General features: G+C 38.6%; 2 protein-coding genes across 7 annotated transcripts in view; both read right to left on the bottom strand.

The window, feature by feature from the left end:
* Rad54l2 (RAD54 like 2) overlaps positions 1-26,389 on the bottom strand; it is a 103,178-nt gene that overhangs the window by 38,247 nt on the left and 38,542 nt on the right. For all 6 annotated transcript variants that reach the window (XM_010625373.1, XM_010625378.1, XM_010625375.1 and 3 more), the window contains one exon: positions 24,030-24,222. In XM_010625373.1, the coding sequence (XP_010623675.1) occupies positions 24,030-24,168 (139 nt within the window). In that variant the 5' untranslated portion in view covers positions 24,169-24,222. The remainder of the gene's footprint in view (positions 1-24,029; positions 24,223-26,389) is intronic.
* On the bottom strand, positions 13,445-15,262 carry LOC104863100 (F-box/WD repeat-containing protein 11-like). Its single transcript, XM_010625372.3, is given in 3 exon segments — positions 13,445-14,358; positions 14,361-14,961; positions 15,187-15,262. Coding segments are annotated over 3 exon segments (1,482 nt in total). The 5' UTR covers positions 15,190-15,262; the 3' UTR covers positions 13,445-13,480.

Raw genomic sequence — 26,389 nt, 5'->3', positions numbered from 1 at the left:
AAAGAGTATAAAACTGAAAAGAAATCTAGGCCCTCCAAACTTTTAGAGATAAAAATGAAAAAATGGAAATAAAGTATTTGTAAATAGGGAAGGGAGGAGAGGGTAGAGGGAGGGCAGAGGTAAGGGGAAAAAATGAGAACCAAGACCTGTCATGTAAAGATACAAGATGTATACCTAAAATGTACCAATAAACTCATTGAGAAAATAAAAAACTTTTAGAGTTAAACACTAAGCTAACTACTAAATTGGAATCCAGACTAGACTTTGTCAAAAGAAGCATTCCTAAGAGGGCAGAATTAAAAATCCAGAAGATAATCAAAAGCTCTAAAGAATCAGACCCTGTAAGATTTAATCAAGGATAGGCAAAATGTTCTCAGCTCAGGAATTTTTTTTATTTTTCTGCAGTATTAGGGATTGAACCCACGGACTCAGGGATGCTATCTAAGTACTCTACCACCAAGCTATCCCAGGTCTCAGCTAGGGACTTCAGGATTGCTATGGATCAATGGTCACCCTATGCCTTTCATTCCTTCCACAACCCACCCACTTTCTGAATGACAGTATCTTATCTTTGTCCCAACATTTTTGTTGATGGATGAGCAGATAATCTGTCTTTTTAGACCACCTCCCCTGCAAAAAAAAAAAAAAAAAAACCCATCAGATTTAGAGAAACTGACGTAGGGTGTAGATTCAAGGAACTATAGCAAAGCCAAATCCATTCATGGCTCTGAGTTAGATGACAAGGTCTTGGGCTTACCATTGATGCTATAACAAGAAGAGACATTAGAAATGGTAAGGAGAAAGGCTAGCAAGTATATTTCCCATATGGAAGGAATGTGAATTACTGTGGCCAGAGGATAGAAATGTGCCATATTGTTTTTTCCAAGTATAAATGCAACAATACCTTCTAACTCACATGCTTTTTAGAGTGTGACCTTGATGTTGTAATAGTAATTCTATTTTCCCCCCTTGAATCTGAGCAGGCTTGTGATTTGCTTCTAACCAAAAAAATGAGACAAATGACACATGCAACTTACTAGATCACAAAAGGAAATCTGTCTTTAGGTTTAATTGCTACTTCAGCTGCAGTCATCCTATGGCTGCAAGGTCTGGAAAGACCACATCCAACCTCTCAAAACATTACTGAGACAAATTTTAAAGGAACTAAATAAGCAAACATGCTATATTCATGGAACAGAAGACAATACTGTTTTGCCATAAGTTGATTTAGAGGTTTTATGTAATCCGAAACATAATCTCATTTGTTTTTTTCACAGAAATTTACAAGCTGAGTCTAAAATTTTATGAAATTGCAAAGGTCTTAGCAAAATCCAGACAATTTTGAAAAAGAAAAACAAAGCTCAAGGGCTAGGGGTATAGCTCAGTGCTGGACTGCATGCTTAGCACACATGAAACCCTGGTTTCAATATCTACCACCAAAAAATTTAAAAAGAAAAACAAGCTGGGCATGGTGGCGCACTCCTGTAATCCCAGCACTCAGGAGGCTGAGGCAGGAGGATTGCTGTGAGTTCGAGACCAGCCTGGGCTACATAGTGAGTTCCAGGTCAGTCTCAACTACATAGTGAGACCTTGTCTCAAAAAACCAAAACCAAAAAAAAAAAAGAAAAACAAAACTGGTTATGTTTATATCATCGAATTCAAGCTACAATAATTATGGTTTTGCACAAGGACAAAAAAAAAAAAAATGGCAGAAAATTGCCCAAATATAGGGAAAGAAACATACAGATAAGTGAAACATATAGAACCCCAAACTGCAACGATCAAAAGAGAATCTCTCTGCACCACATAATACTCAAAGTACCAGAAGTCCCTCACAGGAATAAAATCTTTAAAGCTGTTAGAGAAAAATGAGTTACACATAAAGGTAAACCCATTAGAATTACAGCAGACTTCTCAACACAAACTAAAAGACCAGAAGAGTTTGGAGTGAAGTGTTCCAAGACCTAAAAAGATAACAAATTCCAACCCTGACTTATAAATCCTTAAAAATTTTCCTTCAGAACCAATGGAGAAGACAGGTATGATGGTGATACATTATAAGCCTGTAATCTTAGCACTCAGGAGTGTGAGGCAGGAGGATCATGATGAGTTCAAAGTCATCTTGGGCTGTACAGTGAGATCCTGCCCCCAAAAAACATAAAACAAAACAAAATGATGGAAAAATAAGACATTTCCATGACAAGGAGCACGTGATGAAATTTGTGGCCACCAAACCAACATTACAAAAAACTATCAAGGATGTTTTAGAGACAATGAAGCCAATAACTCAAAAATGCCAATCAAAAAGAATTAATACATCTGGAAGAAAGGACAGCTATACAAAAGGAAAAAAAAGAAAAAGAAAAGGAAAATCAACAGCAGGAAAACAGTATAATGACAGGAATAAGTCAGTATCTTTCAATAATAATTCTCAATGTGAATGTGACTCTACCAGTCTACACAGATTGGAAGAATGGGTCAAGAAACAAATTCCAATTATAAGCAGTTTATTAGAAACACATTTAATTCAAAAATAAATTCACAATTTAAAAACAAAGGATGGCAAGCAATAGTCCATGTAACAGGAACCTGGAAAAAGGCAGGAGTAGCTATCCTAATTTCAGACAATACAATTTCAAGCTAAAACTGATCACAAGAAACAAAGAAAGTCACTACATAGTGATTAAGGCATCAATTCAAAGGGAAGAGATAACAATTATAAAAATTTATGCACCAAACACCAGTGCACCCAACTTCATAAAACAAACACTACTGGACATGAAAATTAATAAACACCAATACAATTGTAATGGGGGACCATACTACCCCACTGTCACAAATCAACTAAGCAAAGACATATCAAAGTAAACCACAAACAGACAATATATATTTACAGAGTATTCCACCCAACAACAAGAAAATGCACATTTTTCTCAGGAGCACATAGGACTCCAAAAGAGACCACATACTAGCCCATAAAGTATGCTTAAGTAAATGCAAAACAATTAAAATTATCTCAGGCATCAGATCATAGTGCAATGAAACTAGAAACCAAGGCAAAAGAAACCACAGAAACTACACAAACACATGAAAATTAAACAATATCTTCTTGATATCAAAGGGTCTCAAAAGAAATTAGTTCCTAAAATCAAACAATACTGCCCATCAACATAATGGAACCTATGGGACAAAATGAAAGCAGTCTCAAAGAGAAGTTTATAGCCGGGCGTGGTGGCGCACACCTGTAATCCCAGCACTCGTGAGGCTGCGGCAGGAGGACCTCTGGGAATTTGAGACCAGCCTGGGCTACATAGTGAGTTCCAGGTCAGTCTCAATTACATAGTGAGACCCTGCCTCAAAAAAAAAAAAGAGAGAGAGAGAGAGAGAGAAGTTTACAGCAGTGAAAGCTCACATTAAAAAAAAAAAAAAATAGCACAGGCCAGGGATGTTGCCGAACAGTTACAGCATCTGCCTGGCAAGTGCAAGGCCCAGAGTTCAATACCTGGTACCAAAAACAGAAAAACAGAGCGTGTAAATAAATAATTTAATGATATACTTCAAGGTCCTAGAAAAATAAGAACAATCCAAACCCAAAGCTACCATGAGGAACAAAATGATAAAGATTAGAAGAGAAATAAATTAAATTGAAACTAAAAAAAGCAACACAAAGAATGAGTTGAAGAGTTGGCTCTTTGAAAAGATTAGACAAAGCCGTAGCCAAACTTACAAGGAAAGAAAAGACTCAATTCCATGCAATTAAATATGAAAAAGGTGAAATCACAATGGATTCTGCCAAAATCCAGAAGATAATGGGTAACTACTTTGAGAATCTGTATGCTAATAAATGGAAGATACAGAAGAAATGGATAGATTCCTAGATATATATGAATTACCAAAGGTGAACAAAGAAGATAAAAAAAATCCTAAATAATCCAATATCAGTCAATAAAATTGAAAAAGTAATTTTAAAACAACCAACAAGATATGCCCAGGTCCCAATGGATTAACTGCAGAATTCTACAAGAAATTTACAGAAGGTCTAACACCAACACTCTTCAAACTCTTTAATGAAATTAAAAGGGAAGCAATACTTTCAAAGTCATTCCTGATTCCTGATCATTACTCTGATTCTAAAACCAGAGAAGGAATCAAAGAAAAGATCTACAAGCCAAGCTCTTTAATGAACACAGATGCAAAAATCCTCAATAAGATGCTAACAAACACAATGCAGCAAATACTCAAAAAGATCACATACCATGACCAAGCATTCTGCATCCCAGGGATGGTTCAACATATGCAAATCAATAAATGTTATATACCACACAAACAAAAACAAGGGCAAAAATCACAAATCATTTCAACAGATGCAGAAAAAGCATTTGACAAAATCCAACATCGATTCATGATTTTAAAAAACTATGAAAAAATAGGTATAAAAGTTCTTTATGTCGATCTAATAAAAGCCATCTATGACAAACCTACAACCAACATCAGACTAAAAGGAGAGACATTGAAAGCTTTCCCTCTAAAGTCAAGAACAAGGCAAGGGTGTCTGCTATCAACACTCCCATTCAATATACTTTCACTCAAAAGACTCCTAGAATAAGCAACTTCAATAGCATAGCAAGAAACAAAGTCAACACTCAAAAATCAGTAGCATTCCTGTACGCTAATAACAAACTCACTGAGAAAGAAATTAGGGAAACAATACCTTTCACATCAGCATCAAGTAAAATGAAATACTGTACTTAGAAATTAACCTAACCAAGGAAGTGAAAGACCTGTACAATGAAAACTACAGTACTCTGAAAAAAGAGATTACACAGTATATCAGAAAATACAAAGATAACCCCTATCCCTGGATAAGCAGAACCACATATAGTCAAAATGGCTATACTACTAAAACTATTATACAGATGTAAAACAGTCCCAATCAAAACACCAATAACATTCCTCACAAAACTAGAGAAAACAATCCTAAAATTCATACAGAACTAGAAAAGACCTAGAATAGCAAAAGCACTTCCAAGCAAAAGGGAAAGGTAGGGGCGTAAAGAACAAACTAAAGAACAGAAAGTAGGAAATAGAAAGATAGATCTTTGGCATAGGAGCAGGGAACTGAAAGACAGAGGGAGGGTGAAAGAGGGGAGAGAAAGGAGATTCAAAAAGAGAAGGCAGGGATTGTGAAGGGTTATATACAAGCACCAAGTCTCTACAAGGACTGTGATCATCCTGTACTACAAACATGTATAAAAAATTATATATGTATATGTAGGAGAAGGGGTCCAAGAGGTACATGGAAAGGGAGACAGGAGGTTCCTCCCCCAGAAAAGGACTTGAAAAATGTCATTTACATGTAGCAACTCTCCATGATAAATGTAATCATAATGTACTACAAACATGCACCAACAAAAAAAGAGCAAGAAAAAATTTAAAACTGGAAATACTACTCAGTAGTAACAGCACACAAACATGTACAACAATGCAGATGAATCTCACAAGCATTATGCTGATCCAAAAAGGCTACAAAAGAATATTGTACTGCACAACTTTGTCTTTTTTCTTTTTTTGTTTTGTTTTAATTTGGTTTTTAGAGACAGGGTCTTGCTACATAATTCAGGCTAGCCATGAATTTGCTATGTAGCCCTACCTGACCTTGAATTCACAACAATCCTGTCTCTGCCTCCTGAGTGCTGGTATTACAGTGTACAATTTCTTTTCTATTAAATTCTTGAAAAGGCAGAGGTAATCTTACAATGACAGAAATAAGTAGTGGCTACCTGGAAAACTGACTATAATGAAACCCAAGAGAACTTTTGGGGAAAATGGATATTTTCTTAATTAGGGCTGTGATTACATGGATGTAATCAACAATCACATGTAAAATATGTGAATTTTATTATATGTAAATTATAAAATAAGTTGCTTTTTCCTAAAACTTGTGATATTGCTGGTTATGCTTACAGGGCAAGTCATGGCTTTAAATAAACATGTTAACAATAGGATAAAAACCTGATGATATTTTTTCAAAAACTTAGAAGAGGAAATTAAATCTAAGAAAGTAATAGGAAAGAAAATAACAAAGCATAAAATGCAACTTTAAGACAGAAACAAAACCAAATGTTGATTCTTTGAAAAGTCAAGTAAAACTGCTGCCTTCACCAAGCTCCCCGACCACTCTGGTTAACATGGGCTCTTCCTCCATACTTCTTGGGCTTATTGCTTTCCTTTAGTGTCTTCATGATTCTCCTCTAGACCTAAAGTTAGGACTAGGGAGGTAGCTCTATGGTAGAGTGCTTGACTACTATGTGCAAAGCCCTGGTTTTGATATCTAGCACTGCAAGGGAAAGAGAGATCTGAATTCTTAGTAATTTTATTGAATACTTATCATCTGTCTCCCCTTCTAGAATGTAGTTCCTTGGCCAAGAATTCTGTCTGTCTTCTTCACTGCTGTATCTCTAATGCCTAACAAAAGTGCCTGCCACATAAGAGATACTCAATTCCAGGGTGGGTGGATTGGAAGGAATGAACCCAGGGCCTCACATATGCTAGACAAACACTCTACCACTGTGCTGCATCCTTACCCCTTTATTAAATTTTACTTTGAGAAGAGGTCTCGCTAAATTGTCCAGGCTAGCTGGGATTACAGGTATGCATCATTGCTCCTGGTTCTAATAAATAATTTGTTTTGAGACAAAGTATCACTATGTAGTCCAGGCTAGCCTCAAACTTGTGGTCCTCCTGCCAGCTTCCCAAATGCTTGGATTACAGGTGTGCACCACAATGCTCAGCTTCAACAAATTATTTTTAAAATGAGATTTTTTTTAAATGCCACTGAAGAAAATACAAACGAATAAAAACAGAGTATCAGATCTTATGCAATGTTGATTATCTGCAATCACACACTCATTTTCTCCACAGACGAAGTTTTCTCTTACATTTCCTCTGTAAATAAAACTAATATATTTACTAATAGGACAAAATGGGTTAAAAACTCACATAAAGCAAAAAGTAAGTCACTTTTGAAATAGTAATCCCAAGTACTCAGGAGGCCAAGGCAAGAACAGACCCATCTATACAACACAGCAAGACTTTGTCTCCAAAAAAAAAAAAAAAAGAGTCTGGCTGGGCAGGTGGTGAACATCTGTAATCCCACAACACAAGAGGCTGAGGCAGGAGGACTGTCACAAGTTCAACTCCACAGTGAATTCAAGGCCAGACTGAACAACACTCAAGATCCTGTCTCAACACAACAAAACAAAACAAACAAAAAGTGTAGAAGCCAGTTTAAGGGGAAAAAAAATCCTCAACCCACTTACTCCCTGGGAAGAAAATAAATCTTCATAGCATTAATACTAAAGAGCATTAGTAAACATATCTTTTAAAATGAGATGTGAACACTAGGCATGGTGGTACAAGCCTATAATCACAGTACTCAGGAGGCTGAGGTAGGAGGATCACTGTGAATTTGAGGCCAGCCTGAACTACTTAGCAAGACACTGTTCTCAACAGAAAGAGAAGGGGAGGGGAGGGGAGTGGCAGAGAGAAAGAGAGAAGAAAGAAAGAAAGAGAGAGAGAGAGAGAGAGAAAGGGAGAGAGGAAGGGAGAGAGGAAGGGAGAGAGGAAGGGAGAGAGGAAGGGAGAAAGAAAGAAACAAGAGAGAAAGAAAAGCATGAGTGAGAGAAAAAGAAAAGCAAGCTGGTGTTTCTTGTGTCCTCTTAATTTTTCATTCATTAAATAAATGACAAACAATGGGAAACTGGGCATAATGACATACGTCTATAATCCTAGCATTCTGGGAGGCTGAGGCAGGAGGATCCCAAATTTGAATCCAGCCTGGGCAACTTAGCAAGATCCTATCTCCAAATGATAAAAAGGTGCTGGGGATAGGTTCAATTCCCAGTACTGCCTAAAAAGGGGGAGAGGGGTGTTAGTGCTTAAACTGACCTCAAAATATCATAAGGTTTTTTTTTAACAATAAAGAACAATGTGGGGCCTGGATTTAGTTCAGAGGTTCTGTTGCCTGCCTCCCAAGAGCAAGGACCTGAGTTTGATCCCGGGTACAAAAAACAAAAAACAAAAAAACAAACAAAAATTGTGAACAAAGCTAAATGATAAACCACAGACAAAATATTAAGTTATAATAACAAAGGATTAGTATATCCAGAATATAATAAAGAAAAATACTACTTCTTCATATAGTCAAAACTGACATTACTGCTCCAGAAATTTAAACTGACTCTTGAATACTTCTTTTTTTATTCAGGTTTTTTTTTCTTTTCTTTTCTTTTCTTTTCTTTTCTTTTCTTTTCTTTTCTTTTGTTTGTTTTTTTGTTTTTTTCTTTTTGAGACAGGGTCTCACTATGTAGTTGAGACTGACCTGGAACTCACTATGTAGCCAGGCTGGTCTCGAACTCACAGTGATCCTCCTGCCTCAGCCTCCTGAGTGCTGAGATTACAGGCGTGCACCACCACACTCGGCTAAAGCTGACTCTTGAAATACTCCCCCACTTTCTCCAATCACTCATTATTTCAATTGCTATAAGATCCACTAATTTTGCTTCTCCTTAAAATTCTTACGCAAATAATGATGAATCTCATACTCAACTTGATTTCCCCTATTTCTTCCACCCCTCCAAATTCCAGAAGAAACCCCACAACTAACCATCACCAAATATTAAGAAAGGAAAAATCTACAGCCCAGAGAGAATAGAAGGTGCAGAGAGCTTGGACCTTCCAGGTAAGGGCTGAACTTGTTCCAGCTCCTTGGCCTCCCAGTCAATGACCTGAGGCTAACTTATTGGAGCAGAGCAATTCCTTCCAGGCTCTGCCAAGGGACTCAGGTGACAATACGCCGGTCACTTTCCTCAAGAGCTCCCTAGTAATTTTACCTCCAAGGGTTTCCATCCCCCTAGTAAAGATGGGTCAGGATCTGAGTAAGATGATAGAGATGATGGAATATTTTCTTTTTTACTTCCCCATATATGAGTGATCCAAACAAGAGAGAAATTTTTAAAAATAGAATTAAAGACTTACATTAGTATCTGAAAACTTCAGAATCACTAAAGGATCAGTGCTTCCCCCACCTGCCATTAAGCACAACAGGGAATACAAGAGTTCTCCACACTTCAGTTACCTGATGTTGAATAACCAGAAAGAGGTGTTAGTCTGGTGCTGGTATAAGGGCCATGTCAATACATATTGGGTTCCTGGAGCCTCTCTCCAGATGGCTCAGAAAGCAATCTCCTGGAATCTCTAGTGAGCCTAGGAGCTGAGAGTGGGAGCAATAAATAGGAATCCTGCATTGGAAAAAAAGAAAGTTTGAAAGAAGAATAAAGAGAATGAGCCTGTTTGAAGCCTTGGGAGATCGTGGCCCTTCTCTCTGGGGCTCAGGCAGATAAAGCCCCACACTGCTGATAGGAATTATACCAAACTCCCTCCCAGAAATCCATTTTAAACACTGGCAGAGACACAGGATAGCAGCATATAAACCATTCTATAACTCAAACTCAAACTGCACGAGGGATCCATGGAGGAGTGGCCATCACAAGCAAGAGAAAAGTCAAAAGGCATAAGTGCTGCCCCATTTAAGAGGGAAGACACAAAGAGAAGTACCAACACTCATTCTGCTTCCTTTGAGAGAAGAATTGGGTTTACACACTAATGTGATAATCCTTCAAAGTTTGTTACTGTGTAACTATTAACCTAAGAGAGTAGAAGAAAGTAAAACTGGTCCTATGAATAAACAAAAGCACTTTAATAACTTGTAAGGCAGGGGAAAAAAGTCAACAGAAGTCAGTTTACTTTCCCATTGTACTGATAAACAATCTGAAGCACTAAATTATAAACCACAAAATGACAACAAAAATAAACCCCACAAAATTCTCAGCAAAATTCAGTAGTCCAGAAAGAGCTGTGAAAAAAGACTGAGGTTTCATGAGCATATTTAGAGGCAGACACCATGCTGAGAAAGCACAAGAGCAAGATACCTCAATGTCAAAATTAGAAAATACCGCTATAATACATAATCTCTTCCACAAAATGCATTAAAGAATGTAACTGAAAATTTTAAACAGTCCTTTTAGATCCTTAATATTTAAGAATTTCTGCATGGTGGTGCACATCTATAATGAGGCTGAGAGCAGGACGATCGCCCTGAGTTCTGAACTACATAGCAAGACCTTATCTCAAAATAAATAAATAAATAAATAAATAAAACTTTTTCAGATTTGGGAACAGAGAACAGGGAATGGTGAGTAGCAGATACAAAGAAAGGCAGAGCTAAAATATGTGTTGATTCTTATGCCACAGCCTGAAATGAGCATCATTTGAAGTTATGCCTTGACAAAACAATAAACTAATGCACGCCATAAGTTTTCTCAACTACCTCATCAGTTAACTCTTTAAAGCAAAAGGCTGGAGAGTAAACTCTGGTCAAAGATAGGAAAACCCCTTTCTGGTTGGCAATATTAAAATAAAACAAGCTAGTAGTGGCTGTACATGCCTATAATCTAAGCAGTATGGGAGGCTGAGGAGTGAGGACAAGTTTGAGCCCTGCCTGGGAAGTTTAGGGACTTAGTGACATCCTCTTTCAAAATAAAAAATAAAAAGTGCTGGGGGTGTAGCTCAATACAAAGGCCCTGAGGAATCCACAGTACCACAAAATATTAATTAAATCTTTTCCTTGGGGCCATAGAAAATTTAAGGAAAATATGTATCTATCTGGGAGCACTGCAGCTTCACCTCTTGGTGGATGAAAAGAAACAATTAAGAAGAGCAGTCAGAACAGAAGTTCAAAATCTCTAAGCTAGAAGAACATTCCACGGAGGTTCTCTCAAAACCTTGTACTCCACAATGTATCCCTTTTAACAAATTCCTACCATTCTCCATCACCATTAAGGAAAATTCTTAAAAGTAAAGGCCACGTGAATGCTCCTCAGCATAAAGTTCCAATAACTGCATGCTTTCTATATATATATATTTTTAGGTATACTGCATAATACTCATACTTGATTTATTGACATTACTTAGCAATTTATTGGACAAAAGTCAAACTGTTTTTTATTAAGTACATTCCACAGTACAAAGCTGTCATGAATAATATCTGTACAATTTAACAGTTTCAATAGCTGTTCAGACACAAATTTATTTCAAACAGATAATTGGCAAACATAATTAATTAAAAGTTAGAATTAGACTATCCCAGTGCTTTAAAACATTAATATAGCAGTAATTTACAGTTGCTCAATTATGGTTAGCAAAATAAAGTCCAGAGTACAGCTGGGAATTACTACTGCAATCCCAGAAAGTCAGAATTCCTTGGGTGCCAAAGTCCCTGTGATAATTTAGTAGGCACAATTCAAAGGTTGTGTGCATATTCAAAGGCCAGGGCTTCCCAAGGAACAAGAGGATCTTCTATATTAAACATGCAATAAAAAAAAAAAAAAAAATCCATTCATCCAGAAAATCACCTCTGCCCCTCCCCAGGCTTTCCAAGCCAGTTTGACATAAAAGCTGTAACATGAAGAGCGGTCAGAGTCAAGTCACCTTCACAACCACTGTCAGGCTTACAGCATCCATCTTATGAATGGAGGTTTAATTTTTACACTTTTGAGACTCAACCTCACAAAAATAGAAATTAGTAAGATGTGAGCAAGAAGGATATATTTAAGAAACATTAAAAAGGCAAAAGAAAAACTAAAAAGCAAAACCAGCTCAACAAACAAACCACATACACACACAGTGATCCCCACACCCTTCTCAACGCAAAGGGAAAAGGACGGACAGAGCCCAGGGGCCTTTCCTAGGAGTAGAGTGTGCTTCTTCTGGAAGAGGGTGTGTTCACAGGAGGTGGCTTATTGGTCCTTAAAAATGGGATTGACATTCCTTGATCTTTGGAAACAATGGTGAGGGGCAAATCAAAACCTAATACTGAAAGAGGAAAGAGGAAAAAGGAATGTTGACCAAATGCAACATCCTTCCCATGCATGATCAAAGTAACAGTGCTATTCTAGGCTCAGGCTGCAGAGCACTTGAGAACTTTGAGAGCCTGCAGGGTCCTTAGCAACAGGTAAGAGCGGAGCTGACTGGATGGGACTGCTGGGCCTGGGCTTAGCCCCACTCAGGAGAGCCCCGCCCTCCACATGGCCCCCAGAGCAGCCTGACCTGTGCTACAGGCTCCAGCACACCACTGGGCCCTGTAGTCCCTGAGAGAGCCAGGCCGGGAACTCGAGTGGGAGACTCTGTCTATAGGACCTTCTCATTCTTCTCTTCTCAGGGTTACTACTTCACAGAATGATGGCTTTTGACAATGAAGCCGAATGAATACTATGGGAAGTGACCACTAGTACTCAAAGAGTATTTATGAGGAAAATAACAAAAAAAATAAGGTACCTCTCTATTGCTTATCCTACACAACAAATAAAACATTCCTGTGTTAAACTTTAGAAGTTAGATTTTAAAACAAGATTCCCATTAAAAACCACACACACACACACACACACACACACACACACACACACACACGACAGTAACAAAATAAAAACACCGTATGAATACTGCAGAAAGGTTCTAGGTCATCCTCATCCACCCTAGTAACAGGTTTTTGAACCCATCCTACGGCTAAGTGTGAATACACTCTGAATTAGTGTCTCAGGCACAGGGGGCCCGACTCCAGCAACCTTGAGGTTAAAATGTTATGTACATTATATCTACATGCGGATAGAGTATTTTAAATTAGGAGGCAAGCATATGGATAAAGGTGTTATTCCACCAAATATCAGACGGTTGGGAGCAGAGAATAGTTAATAAAACAAAAGAGCTATATTACCTGTGGAGAGATAATATAACTGGTTGATAGTTCTTTAAATTAAAAGAAACTAGTACAGAAAGAAAGTGTAATCCAAAAAATATTCCTAAAACAATCCAGAGATTTTTTCCATTGTCCACCATGTATATTCCTACTATAAGTCAAAATCATAACAACTTGGGACAATCAAAAGGAGAATGCTAACTTCTGAGAGGAAAGCCCTGGACATTCTGGATAGGTGTTTGGCACCCAAAATTTCACTGAAGAAGAATGCTGCTTCTTAGTATCAGACCAAAGTGCAAAGCATTATAAATTAGAGGCCAAGTCTTCTCTTGACAGCAGATTTACTTCTGTAAAACAGACTGTTATGCCCTTTTATATGAACAATTTACATCTGAAGCATTAATTTTTTTTTTTCACAGATGGGGGTAGGAAGTGGGCTTCTGTCTACTGGAAGTCAGTGAAGCTAAAGTAACCTTCTAAAAGTAGAGCCAGGATCAGAGGTGTGAAATGTTGGTACTTGAAGAGTGAGGCTGCTTTGCATCTACCCAGCGTCTAGAATCAATTCCAGCTCCATAACTCAGCTGTGAATGAACTCCCTTAGGCATTTGGTAGCCACGTAGCCAGTAGTTCAAGACTAGGAAACCCTGAAAAGGGTGAAAGTGCAGACTGTTATCTGGAGATGTAAGTGTATGTTCTGGAGGGAGAACGTGTCTCATTCTGGGCACTAGGAGGCACATTTAAGAGATCCCAAATCAAAATAGTGTCATCATGGGAGCTGCTGATGATTTGAAACTCATCGAACTGTAGTCAAAACACACGACCAGAATGTTCCACCAAGGTGCGCAAACACAATGTGCTTGCTGGGGCTCGAGGGTCAAGGGCAGCTTGCAAGTCCCAAACTTTAATTTTCCCATCATAGGCACCGCTGACAATTCTCTTGTTATCAAACCAGATGCATCGGACCAACTCTTCACGTCCCTCTAGGACTCTTAAGCAGGCACCACATTCGATATTCCAAAGCCTGATGGTGTTATCTGACGATCCACTGACTACCAGACGGTCCCTATATTGGAGACAGGCAATGCCTAGCTTGTGCCCATTGAGAGTGTGCACAAATTCACAGGCGCTTGTGCTCCAGACTTTGATGGTCCTGTCTCCAGAGGCAGACACAATGTACTTATCATCAAAGTCTACTACATTGACAGCAGCACGGTGGCCAACCAGGACTCGGCATAGAGTGATATCAATGGCAGAAGCCATATCCCACACAGCGATGGAGCGGTCCTTTGAACAAGTCACCATCAGACCATTGCTGAAGCGTAAGTGCAGCACAGCCTCACTGTGGTGGATTAAGGTGTTAAGAAATTCACCTGTGTTCACATCCCAGACTCTTACTGTGGAATCTGAAGAGCCAGTTACAATGACACGTTCACTGTACTGGAGACAGAGGACAGAGCCTGTGTGCCCTGTTAACACTTTCAAACACTCCAGGCTAGTTTTATCCCAGATCTTAATAGAATTATCTCGTAAGCCACTGATAATTTTTTATCATTGTACTGTAAACAGTAGACACCTTTACTATTTTCAGAGTGGCACGGAATCCTCTGCAAGTTGTGTCGTCCACACCGCCAGTTAGATTCTATAGTCTCTATGTCCTGAATAATCTTTGGGTATAACGACCTATAAAATGAATTGGGAGGGCCATCTGTGGGTCTGTTTTTAAACAGGCACTGATCCCACCCTCTTCTTTCTGAAAGTCCTTTCCACAGAGGATCAGTGCGTACCATCCGTTCAATCAGCTTCTTCCAAAGCATTTCTTCAGAGATCACTCACTGCCATCCTTTGCACACCAGCTCTGCTGCACACAGAGATCTGGCATCCAGGTAGGAAAGGATTTTTTCTGCTATGTGATCTAAACCTTGCTCTGGTAATGCAGTGATAAAGTCCCGCTGCAACATGGGCTTCAGGTAAGAGTTGATATGTCCATGCTGGTAATGACACATTCGTGAAATAAGATGCTCCACAAATTCCACTAGGTCCGATTCAGAACACTGGTCAAAATATTTAATACACAAGTCCTTTTCTTTCTGATAGTTTCCTTCTGATGGCCTCTTTCTGGAGACAATCACAGATGATGTTCCATTACTTATCTGCCAAAGAGTATTTTTCTTGGGGGACTCATCTTCATTTTGATCTTTCATAACTGAAGTGTTCTGGAAAATATTTTGTACTTCAGATCCACCAATCCAGAGTGAATGGGGGTTTTCCCTTTCAGACTAGTCTTAGAAAAGACAGCAGTCAAGCACCTTCCAAGATTCTTTCCGTTTACTGTATCCAGCTTTCTTCAACAAAATCCCAAACATGCACTTCGGTAACATGAGCTCGATGGTCTTATCCTCAATCACTGAGTCGGGCTACATGGCGGCCGCAGCGGCCCTGCCTTGCTCTCCTCGGGCAGCAGAGAACGGCCAGCAGGGGCGGAGGAAGCGAAGGCGGAGGAGGCAGAGGTGGAGGCAGCTCTCGCACCCTCTCTAGCTTCCTATAAAATTTTAAACTTCATGATGCAACCATAAGCCACCTCTCCAGTCTCACTTTGGTCATCCTCATAATGTATCCAGGGATATATAAAAGACAGCTTCATTAATCTTTGCCATTTATCATACCTTCTTTACTTCTTTACACTGCCTGTATTCATGCTATTATTTCTAACTTCCTTCCATCTCCACTCATTGATAGTAACAATCAACTTCTTCCCTCAAAGCACAAACTAGGAAAGAAAGCCATCACAAGCCACACAAGACCATTTTAAGAATCTATGTCCTCAGAACTGGGGATGGTGACATACACCTGTAATTTCAGCACTCTGGGAGGCTAAACCAAGAAGATTGCAAGTTCTAGCCCAGCTTGAGTAACTTCTGTTTCAAACTAAGTAAAAAAAACCACCAAAAAAAAAAAAAAAAAAAAAAACCAAAAAAAATAAAACTGAGGATGTAGTTCAGGTTAAAGGAACTGGGTTCGACGCTTAGTATCACAGGGTGGGAGTGGAGGGAAAACAATGATCTCAGCAGCTTAGGCTCGAAAAAGGTACACCCTCCCTTCAAGACTCGGCTTTGCCACTTTCTTGCTAAATTGCACTGAATAAGCCAATCTGCTTTCTGAGCCCGTTTCATCATCTGTAAAATGTATCTACCCTACAGATCAGGACAATAAAATAAAATAAAGTGTGTCAAAATGCTTGTAAGGCAATGGAGCATAAGCAGTACTTAAAGAGAAATTAATAGTTTTAAAGGCTTATATTAGAGGAAAAATTCTGAAAATTAATAAGCTGTTTTTTTGTTTTGTTTTTTTGAGAAAGAGTCTCACTATATGTAGTCCAGTTTGGCCCCAAACCCACTGTGGCCCTAAACTCAAGATTCTCCTGCCTCAGCCTCCTGTCTGCTCAGATTATAGGCTTGCATCGCCACAAGTCCAGCTATCAAAGAGCTACACATATTCTTAAGAAGTCTGAAAGAAAGCCAAAATAAACTTTAAAAAAGAAAAAGGAAGGAAATTATAAAGTAGAAACTACAAAGAAAACAAACACAATGGAAGTCACCAAAGCCAACAGTTCTTTGGAAAAAATACTACTGTCCAAGATATTTTTGTAAATTGAAAAACAATGCAAAAGTAAGCTACTGTTACCCACTAGAGGTGAAACTTCAAATTCAAAGGACTGAAGTAAGTTTCCTTTTTGAAAGGGTTAGTACAACTGACATTTGGGCCAGATAATTTTTAGGATCGGTGTGGGGGCTGTTTAGCAGCATCCCTGGTAACAAGACACTAGTAGTATCCTCACCTCTATCATCAAGAGTTGTGACAACCAGAAAGTCTTCACACTTTGAAAACTGTTCTGAGAGGCAACATCGTCCCACTTGAAAACTACTGTTCTAAGCAAATAAAAGGGCCATAACACATGATGCTGGCTAAGACCAGATTTTTCACAGACACTCCTAATTTTAGAAGAGCAGTTTGTTCTGCCCATTAGGACTAGGGAATGACAGAAGCCAAGGCAGCAAGGGCAAAACTGAAGAAAAAGGCAGGTCTTAAAGGTTTCAGCAAAATTAAATAGTGTGTTCAAAATGAGAGAAATAGACAAGCTATAAAAGCCAAAAAATAGTGCCAGTTACCACAAATAATTGTATCAATTTTATTTTTAGAAAAAGACTGAGAAGCATATACTGGGGGGAAAGAGCACTGTGTAAAAATGGTCCTTGAAAAGGAAGAAGTTAAATTATCATTATTAGTTGATGACATGATCCTCTTCATAGAAGACCCTCAAAACTCCAAAAGACTCCTAGAATAACCAAATTCAGAAGCATAGCAAGATACAAAGTTAATACTCAAAAATCAGGGGCTGGGGATTTAGCTCAGTAGTTCAGCCGCCTGCCTCTAAAGCACTAGGACCTGAGTTCAATTCCCAGTACAAAAAAAAAAAATCAATAGTGTTTCTGTATACCAATAAAACTCACCAAGAGAGGGCTAGGGATTTATAGCTCAGTGGTTCTACCACCTGCCTGGCAAGTAAAAGGTCCTGAGTTCAATCCCCGGTACCAAAAAACTCACTGAAAGAGAAATTAGGGAAACAATGCCTTTTGCAATAGCTTCAAGTAAAATGAAATACTGTACTTAGGAATTAATCTAAGGAAATGAAAGACCTCTACAATGAAAATTACAGTACTCTGAAAAAGGAGATCAAAGAGGACATGAGAAAATGGAAAGATAACCCCTATTCCTGATAGTCAAAACAACCATACTTTCAAAACTGTCATACATATTTAAAACCACCCCAATCAAAATACTAAAAATAGCCTGTAATCTCAGCACTTGGGAGGTTGAGGCACAAGGATGGCAGCAACTTCAAGGTCAGCCTGGGCTACATAGTGATTTCAAGGCCAGCCTGACCTGTATGGCAAGACCCTGTCTCCAAAAACAAACAAAATTATTCAAAATACCAATAACATTCCTTACAGAACTAGAGAAAACAATACTAAAATTCATATGTGAAGACACCTCCAGAATGGGAAAAAAAATTGCCAGCTACTCCTCAGACAAAGGAATAATACCTAGATTAAGAACTCAAGAAAAACCTTGGACCTCCCAAATTAGAGACTTAATAAAAAATTGGACATCTGAAATGAAAGGACACTTCTCAGGTAAAAAAGTACAATGGGTCTGGGGATTTAGCTCAGTGGTGCTGTGCCCGAATTGTAAGCTCAAGGTCCCAAATTCAATCCTCAGTACCCCCCCCAAAAAAAATACACACACACACACACACACACACACACACACACAAATGATTACTACTGTATGTGTTGTAGTCAGGGTTTGGGGAAGAGAATACATTAAATACAGGACACATAATTTATAGAATTATTTTATAATAACCCAAAAAGTCAAATGCAAAGGAGTACAAGAGATTAGCCACACACCAGAGGCCCAAAGAATCCAGCCAAGGGCCTGGATCCCACAACGTCCCACAAAAGTCCAGTTAAAGGCTTACAATCCAAAGCAATGCCCTTCACAAGTCCAGCCAGTGGCTTAGAGCCTACAGCAATGTCTCATACTTGTCCATATTGAGGATCTGCACCCTGAAGGACCAAAGACCAGTGGTGGAGGCCAGAAAACCTAAGCCAGTGGAATGAAGGATTTGTGCCACCAGGCTGAGGGACCTACACTGGAGCCAGGAAGTGATGTTCACAGTGAAGATCTGAGTTCCCCTAACAAAAACTGCAGCCATTCCCAGCAATAGCGAGGCCCCAAGCTCCTTCTCTGACCAAAACATCCTAGTTCACATTAGGAAAACCCAGACTATGCTGATTCAGTTCAGCTGGGCATTACAAGTTGACCATTAGTTAATCCTCCACAATCCACCCCCTGGTCAACTTGATAACCAGACACATTTCCTTAAATCATAGCCTCTAGTAGTAGATTTGTGAAAATTTAACATATCTTGATCTCTTCAGATTTACATTAATGTAATAATTACATATATACAATTCTCATTGCATTCATTTCCACATTATGGCTTCAAATTTTAAAACTCTTCCGGTTTCCATTTATATAAATAATTAACAACACTTAATAAGCCTTATATACATCAACATATCACTACATTAAAATCATAATAGGAGAGAGCTAGTAAAATCACAATCCTTGCTTCCCGTTAACTTTGATAATAGGTGTGGCAACACTAAAAGGCATCCCAAGGAATCACCTGAATCCCAAATATACTCTTCCCTTCTGGTAAAAGACCTTGAGTCATTTTTCATTGTCCTGTTCCTTCTCAACAACCATATTCTCCTCTGTTTCATTCTTGCAATCTACACCTCTACTGGAGCTTCTCCTCTGGCCAAATGCTTCAAAACACCCTGCTAGTTCTCTGCTCTTAATTTCTAACATAGATACACCAAAAATTCTCAACAGTAACCATTCCAAAAATATACTGCATCACAATTTTTCTGCCACTCAGGGAATGTCTCCAAACACAAGCAAAAAATGCAGCCCAATTTCTTGCCAAAGAACAACATACACTGCCTGGGATCCACCAGTCAATGCAGTTCTCAACAGAGACCTCCCAAGCCTCATCCCAACTGGCAGCATTTTCATAGCACTCTGATTTTCCAGGCTCTGGCCAGAATCTCCCATATAGCTTAGAACATACCAAGGTTGCCTTTTTGGTCAGTCTCTCAAAACCTTTCCAAATTGATTCTCAAGACTTTTAAGCTTAAGCCACATGACCAGGCAACATTACAACAAGTAAGTACCCCACAATGCAATGTCCATGTGGGTTCAAATCCCCTCCTCACTGCCAATTATGCTGTAGTCAAGATTTGGGGAAAGGAATACATTAAATACAAGACACATAATTTATAGGATTATTTTATGATAATTACCCAAGAAGGCAAAGGCAAAGGAGTGTGAGAGATTACACATTAGAAGCCCAAAGAATCCAGCCAAGGTCCTGGATCCCACAATGTCCCACAGAAGTCCAGCTAAAGACATAGAGACAATGTCCAAGGCAATGTCCTCTACAAGTCCAGCCAGCAGCCTAGAGCCCACGGTAATGTCTCATGCTTGTCTGTATTGAGGATCTAATTTCTGTGTTAGTTGCTTTTCTCTCATTGCTGAGACAAAACACCCAACACCCAAAGATAGAGGGGAAGGGGTTTATTTGGCTTACAGTTTATAGACGTTACAGTCCATAATTGGATGACAAGTTGGCACTGCAGAGCAGCATGGCAACACAAGGCAGCAAGGTTAACCAGAGAAATTTTTCTGCCTCTTTCTTCCCATCCAAACTACCGGGAGGGAGTACAGCAGTGCTAAACCACTCACTCATGTGTAGTGGTTTAATAATCACAAGTGCTTGCCAGGCATGGTGGCGCATGCCTATAATCCCAGCACTTGGGAGGCTAAGGCAGGAGGATCGCTGTAAGTTCAAGACCAGCCTGGGCTACATAGTGAGTTCCAGGCCAGTCTCAAATACATAGTGAGACACTGTCTCAAAAAACAAAACAAAACAATCACAGGTGCTTAATACCAGCCTCACACATTCCAGTTTCAGCTACCAAATGAGGCTTTGGGGGGACATCCAGACCCAAATCATAATAGTATGTGAAAAAATACTCAACATCACTGTTCATTAAAAAAATGTTGGAGTATAAATTAGTAGAATTATGCAGATTCCTCAAAACACTAAAGAATACAAATTTCATTTGACCCAGCAATTCCCTTCCTAGGGATCCTCCCCAAAGAATTAAGGACATCATATTCAGTGATACATGCATACCCATGTTTACAGCAGTACAATTCATAATAGCTAAATCTTAGAAGCAGCCTATATTCCTATCAACAGATGAATGGATAAAGATAAGGTAGTATTTATACAATACATAATACTACTTTGCCATGAGGGATAATTGGGTCATTTGTATGAAAATGGATGCATCTGGAGACCATAATGTTAAGTCAAATAATTCAGACTTGCACACTTAAATATACCATGGTTTCTCTTATATGATAATCCCAATACTGTATATAAATAAAGTGCAAAATATAAGACAGATAAAAGGAAAAAAGAGATAAAAAGGTATTGTAAGCCAATATAGCTAATATACCCAAAAGTGCACTTTGACTAAAATAATTGTTTTATGTGTTATACATGTTCTTTAACCTGTTAGTCTGGCCGTTAACCTATGTTTATGATAATTAACTTTGCAAAGACTTATAAAACAAATAAATCTGTATATGTACTACCAAAGTGAGCACATAAATCTGATGCTGGCTAAAAAAAGAAAAAGATTTACAAAAAACAAGGATAGTGTGGAAGGGGAAAAAGAATTGTGTTATATACATGTATCAATTCTCCACAGTGAATATAATCATTATGTAATGCAAACACATACTAATAAAAATTTTGTTTAAACTTAAAAAAAGTCCTTCAATCAAATTCCAAGAATTTAGGTATCTTAACGGAGCAAGATAGACATAATAGCTAATGGAACATTTTTTATCATCCTGAATTTCATAAGTAATAGAAGTAAATCATTTCACCTTAATAAAATTATTTAACCAAAGAACTGAGTATTTTTTCTGAAAAACCCCAAATGTAGGGCTGAGGAGGTAGCTTAGAGGTAGAGGTCCTCATCTAGTATGCATGAAGCCTGGGTCCCATCTAATAGTAGATAGAAAGAAAGATTGATTGATCACATATGTGTGTGTGTGTGTGTGTATAACTTATATTTTTTAATATATATATATACACACACACACACACACACACACACACACACACACACACACACACAGACATATATATTATATGTATGTATGCTTTTGGCTGTACTGTGGATGGTTATATTATATGTATGTATGCTTTTGGCTGTACTGTGGATGGAACCCAAAGGGTCCCATGCTAAGCTAGGCAACCACATTACATCCTCAGACCTTTTCTAAAATTTTTATTTAGAGTCAGGATCTTTAAGTTACCCAGGCTGGTCTTCAATCTGAAATACTCCTTCCTCAGCCTTCTGAGTAGCTGACACTACAGGCACACACCACCATGCTCATTTATAAGCATGTAATTTTTTAAACCCCTATCTTTTAGTATTTTCAGGATACTGGTTCTAGCATCCCCTGCAGATAAAATCTACAACTGTTCAAGTCCCTCTATAAATTGTAGTATTTGCATTTAACTTATGCATATCCTTTCATGTACTTTAAATTATGTTTAGATTACTTATAATACCCAATACAATGTTAATAATTATTATACTATATTGTTCAGGAAATAATTATAAGAAAAAGTTTGTATATATTCACCACAATTTTTTTTAGTACTTTTAACCCATGGTTGGTTGAATCCTCAAATATCCACAGATACCAACTCTAATTAAGAATTTAGCAAGAAGGCCAGGCATGATCACTTATATTTATAATCCCAGCATATTAGGAGGCTGAGGCAGAAGGATTAACAAGTTTGAACCCAGCCTGGGATTTACAAACTTTCTTTTTTCTTTTTCTTTCTTTTTTTTGAGATAGGGTTTCATTGTGTAGTTCAGGTTGGCCTTGAGAGGTTGATCTTAAACTTAACATGTAGCCCAGGCTGGCCTTGAACTCTCAGCAATCCTCCTGCCTCAGCCTCCCAAGTACTGAGATTACAATATGCACCATCATGCCCACCTGTCTCAAAATTTAAAAAAAAAAAAAAAAATCAAGGGCTGGAGATGTAGCTCAGTGTGAATGCCCTAAATCCCAGTACTTGGGGGGAAAAAAAGGCATTCAGCAAGATGATTCCAAGAAGTCAAGATAGAAGACTGTACACATACCCATTATACTCACCAGCAGCAACTGAAATCCAATCTGAACCTGACAGGAATTCTAGGAATATTTTAAAATATAATTCTGAGTACCTAGATTATATAAAGCAAATAGAAATGAAGACAGCTCCTCAGGAACAATGAGACAAGTGTACCCTCATATCATCATGGTCTTCCATTACTTTCACTCATTCTACTTTATAAAAACAATGTATACAACTAACTAGGAGATCGAACTGAATAAGCTAGCAATGAACAGTGATTGCTGCCATCAGGGAAAAATAAAACTGCGACAGTCATTTCCTAGCAGAGGTGGGAAGACTGACTCTTGATCAAGATGGCAGCTGTTAAGATGGACCAATGAGAAATAAAGACAGCATCAGCAAAGAAAGAGGACTGGGACTCATCCTCCTCTATGACTCTAGATTGAACACATTTTCCTCAGCTCTCTCTGATTCAGTGATGATAACCTATGGCAACGCTCAGTTCCAAGAAAGTTTTTTTTAATAAACAGTCAAAACAAAAATGTCCCTCAGTCAACTAAATCTACGCCATGAAAGGTAAGAATTGAAAAGCCTGTGGCTAAGTATAAATAACCCAACATCAGACTGAAGATTAAAATAAAAAGTCCACGAGGCTGAGCCAGGAGGCCAGCCTAGGCTACAAGGTCTTGTCTCAAAAACAGTGGAGAAAATCAAATAAAAAAGAAAAGGTTCAATGCCACTTTAAGAAGTGGAATGGGGGGGGTAAACACACCAAAAAGAAGTGTAAAGGGGAGCCTACCAGCTATAGAGATGCAGTCCTCCTCCCAATAGGAGCAGCTTAGTCACTGGAAGTGGCCAGGAAGCACAACAACACTCCATGAGATGCAGTCAGCATTCCAGAGTTGTAAACCTGTCTACAGAATCCCTCCCCACACAATTTCCTCATATATACATAAGCAGAATTGTGAATGTAATTTCAGAAAACTCACAGACCACTCACAATAACCCTACACCTACCCTTTGAGTCAATGACCTCAAAGCTCACCATAGCAACTCTGCCACTGATTTCCCCTATGACCTAGGCAACTAGGTCAACTAGGTCTTACTCCACCCTCAAATCTCTGAACCAGAGAATACACATTTGTTAAAGATGAGCTAAATGCTAAAGGTTCTTCCAGAACTAAAACAAGGTTTATGTTTCAGAACAACGACATACTTCCTGGAAATGAGTATCTGTTTGTACGGTTGCTGAGTTTTCAGTCTAACTTTCTCATTATGGATGACCTACTAAATCCAATTAGAAGTATCACACTCTCTCAGCAAAAATTCCATTAGAAGCAAGGACAAGGCAGTCTCTCATTTAGTAAATCTACTCACCATCCAGCAGGTCTTCCTCATCATCCCTGTCATGCTCCTCCACTGCTACCACCTCCTCCTCCTCCTCCTCTTCCGCATCCTCCAGCTCCACGTCCGGGTCCAGGTCTGGATCGCTCCCTGAGGCAGATTCGTCTGACATGGCTCCCAAAGGTCCTCAGTGGGCATTACCAACTCATGGTCCACTGCGAGAGTCCTAGAAGGAGGACAAGAGACATTAGAATCACCAAGGTTTCTCTTGGGAATACAAATCTTCTGAAGAAAAAGATACTGAAAATTAATCCCTTGGGGATTTTCTAAGCAAGGCAAGCCAGCCACATCCAAATCTCAGCCTCTCTATGAGTATACTATCCTGACATGTCTTGGTAACTATGCCCAGCTCAATCTTCTCCTGGCTGCTTCAACAAGAAAAACAAAAAAACAAAAAAAAAATGTTTTTTGTGGTGCCAAGAATTGAACCTGGGGCTACACAAATAGTAGTCTACCACTAAGCTACCACTAGCCCAAGAAAACATCTTAAAGTAACAACAGCAAAAACTACATACCTTATAATTGCCATTTGTTCATTCCTTCTTGCATCACTTGTTTCTGAAGCACCAACTCCCTATATCTATATTCGTCTACACATCTACACATACAATCACAGGCGCTATTTTAGACACAGCAGAAAGAACAAAACATGCAGGAAGTGCATAGGAGCTAGTGTGTGCCAGGAGGTGCTGCTAATTCATACAATAGTATCAGGGAATTCTCAATAAGCAGAGGCCAGAAGGAAGTGAGACATATAGACATCTGGAGGAGTATATTCCAGGCAGAGTGAGCAAGCATCAGGGACTGAGCCATAGAGCGAGGACTGGGAATATTCAGGGAATAAGGACTAGGTCCTGCCTAGAACAGGCCTTAAGAGCAGAACATGAACAGTTCACTCTCCAATCACCTGAATGGTTTCCGGGGGAAAATAGCTCCTTACCACAATGTGACTCTTTCCAAAGACATGGAGAGCCTCAGGTATGGAACCCTGTGGCCATGTCTGTTCTGTGGCTCTTCCTTACTCCTAGCTCACTCCAACTCCCTTTTTTCCAAGAAGCCTATACAAATACTAACTGTCCTAGATGTCTAGAATCATATTCTCTCTACTACACTCCACTGGCCCATGCTAACTTCACTATCAGTCTTCTCTGAAGGCTTCATGTGGGCTCCCAAGCAAAGTGATTTACCTTCTTTGATTTCTGATCCTGATCCAAGAGTAAACTCCTAAGGGCAGGGATTTAGCAACTGTGTCTTTGTAACCTGTAGCTATAAGCATGTCCTACCTATACCTAAGTTATTCATTCACACTCACTCCCTCATTTGCCAACCTGCTACACTTATATCTACTATGTACTTAGAACTGTGCCTGTATCTCTCCTTCTTTGCTGCTCTCTCGTTCTCACACTTTACTATTAGCTATAAACATCATTTCTCTTAAAAAGAAGAACAAGGTAAAAAGATAGCTAGATAAACAGTTCAGAGATAAAGTAAATATAGCAAAATGTTAACTTGTACATCACTAATTATTTCCATTTTTATGTATATTCAAATATTTCATTTATAAAGGAGGGAGACAAGATCAAGGTAAATACTCTTTTACAAGAAAATCTGCTGAAGACAACCACACAAACACTCAGGTCACATCCTCAATTCCTTTTATCTTCCAAAATAAAAACTGAAGCACAAGTCTCTAATTATCATAACATAAAAACTATTCCAAAACTGAAATATCTTATTAAAGATCAGACATAATTTATAAATGTTTAAGGAGATGAAAGTGCTAAGGTAAGTCTAGTTAATTAGCTTGTAAGTAGGCAATCAGCAAGGGATAGCCTAAAATAAAAGCTGACTAGATGAAAAGAAAAAAGGCATATACCAAATTAAGAGCTAATTCAACCCATGTAAGCTAGTTTAGCTTAGAAATGTAAAAGCAAACACAGGAACAAAGATAAGTTAGAATAAGAATGTACAGATAAGGACCCTTCCTAAGAAGAAGCTTCTTAGGTAGAATATGATATTAGTTGACAGCTTCTCCCAACCTTGAGGCTGGACTTAGAAGAATATTAGAAATACAAAATAACCGGTTTCCTTTGAACATGTTTTCTTTTAAATAAGGCAGCTGAGTAACTCACTTTTTAAGTCAGCTGAGTAACTTTTAAAAGCTGTATACAGATATTCTGTAACAACTTACCTATTTAATAACTGTTCAGACTTATGACCCACTACTTAGCCTTATAACCTCTTCTCTTTTTTTTTGTACAGTTCTTTACATCTTGTAAATAGAGCCTCAATGTCCTTTTTTTGGAAACTACACCTTGTTTAAACGGTACTAT

Source organism: Fukomys damarensis, unplaced genomic scaffold (genome assembly GCF_012274545.1).
Source record: "Fukomys damarensis isolate Sample0158 unplaced genomic scaffold, DMR_v1.0_HiC HiC_scaffold_37, whole genome shotgun sequence".
In the NCBI taxonomy this organism is placed as follows: domain Eukaryota; kingdom Metazoa; phylum Chordata; class Mammalia; order Rodentia; family Bathyergidae; genus Fukomys; species Fukomys damarensis.
This window is presented reverse-complemented; position numbering and strand designations above follow the sequence as displayed.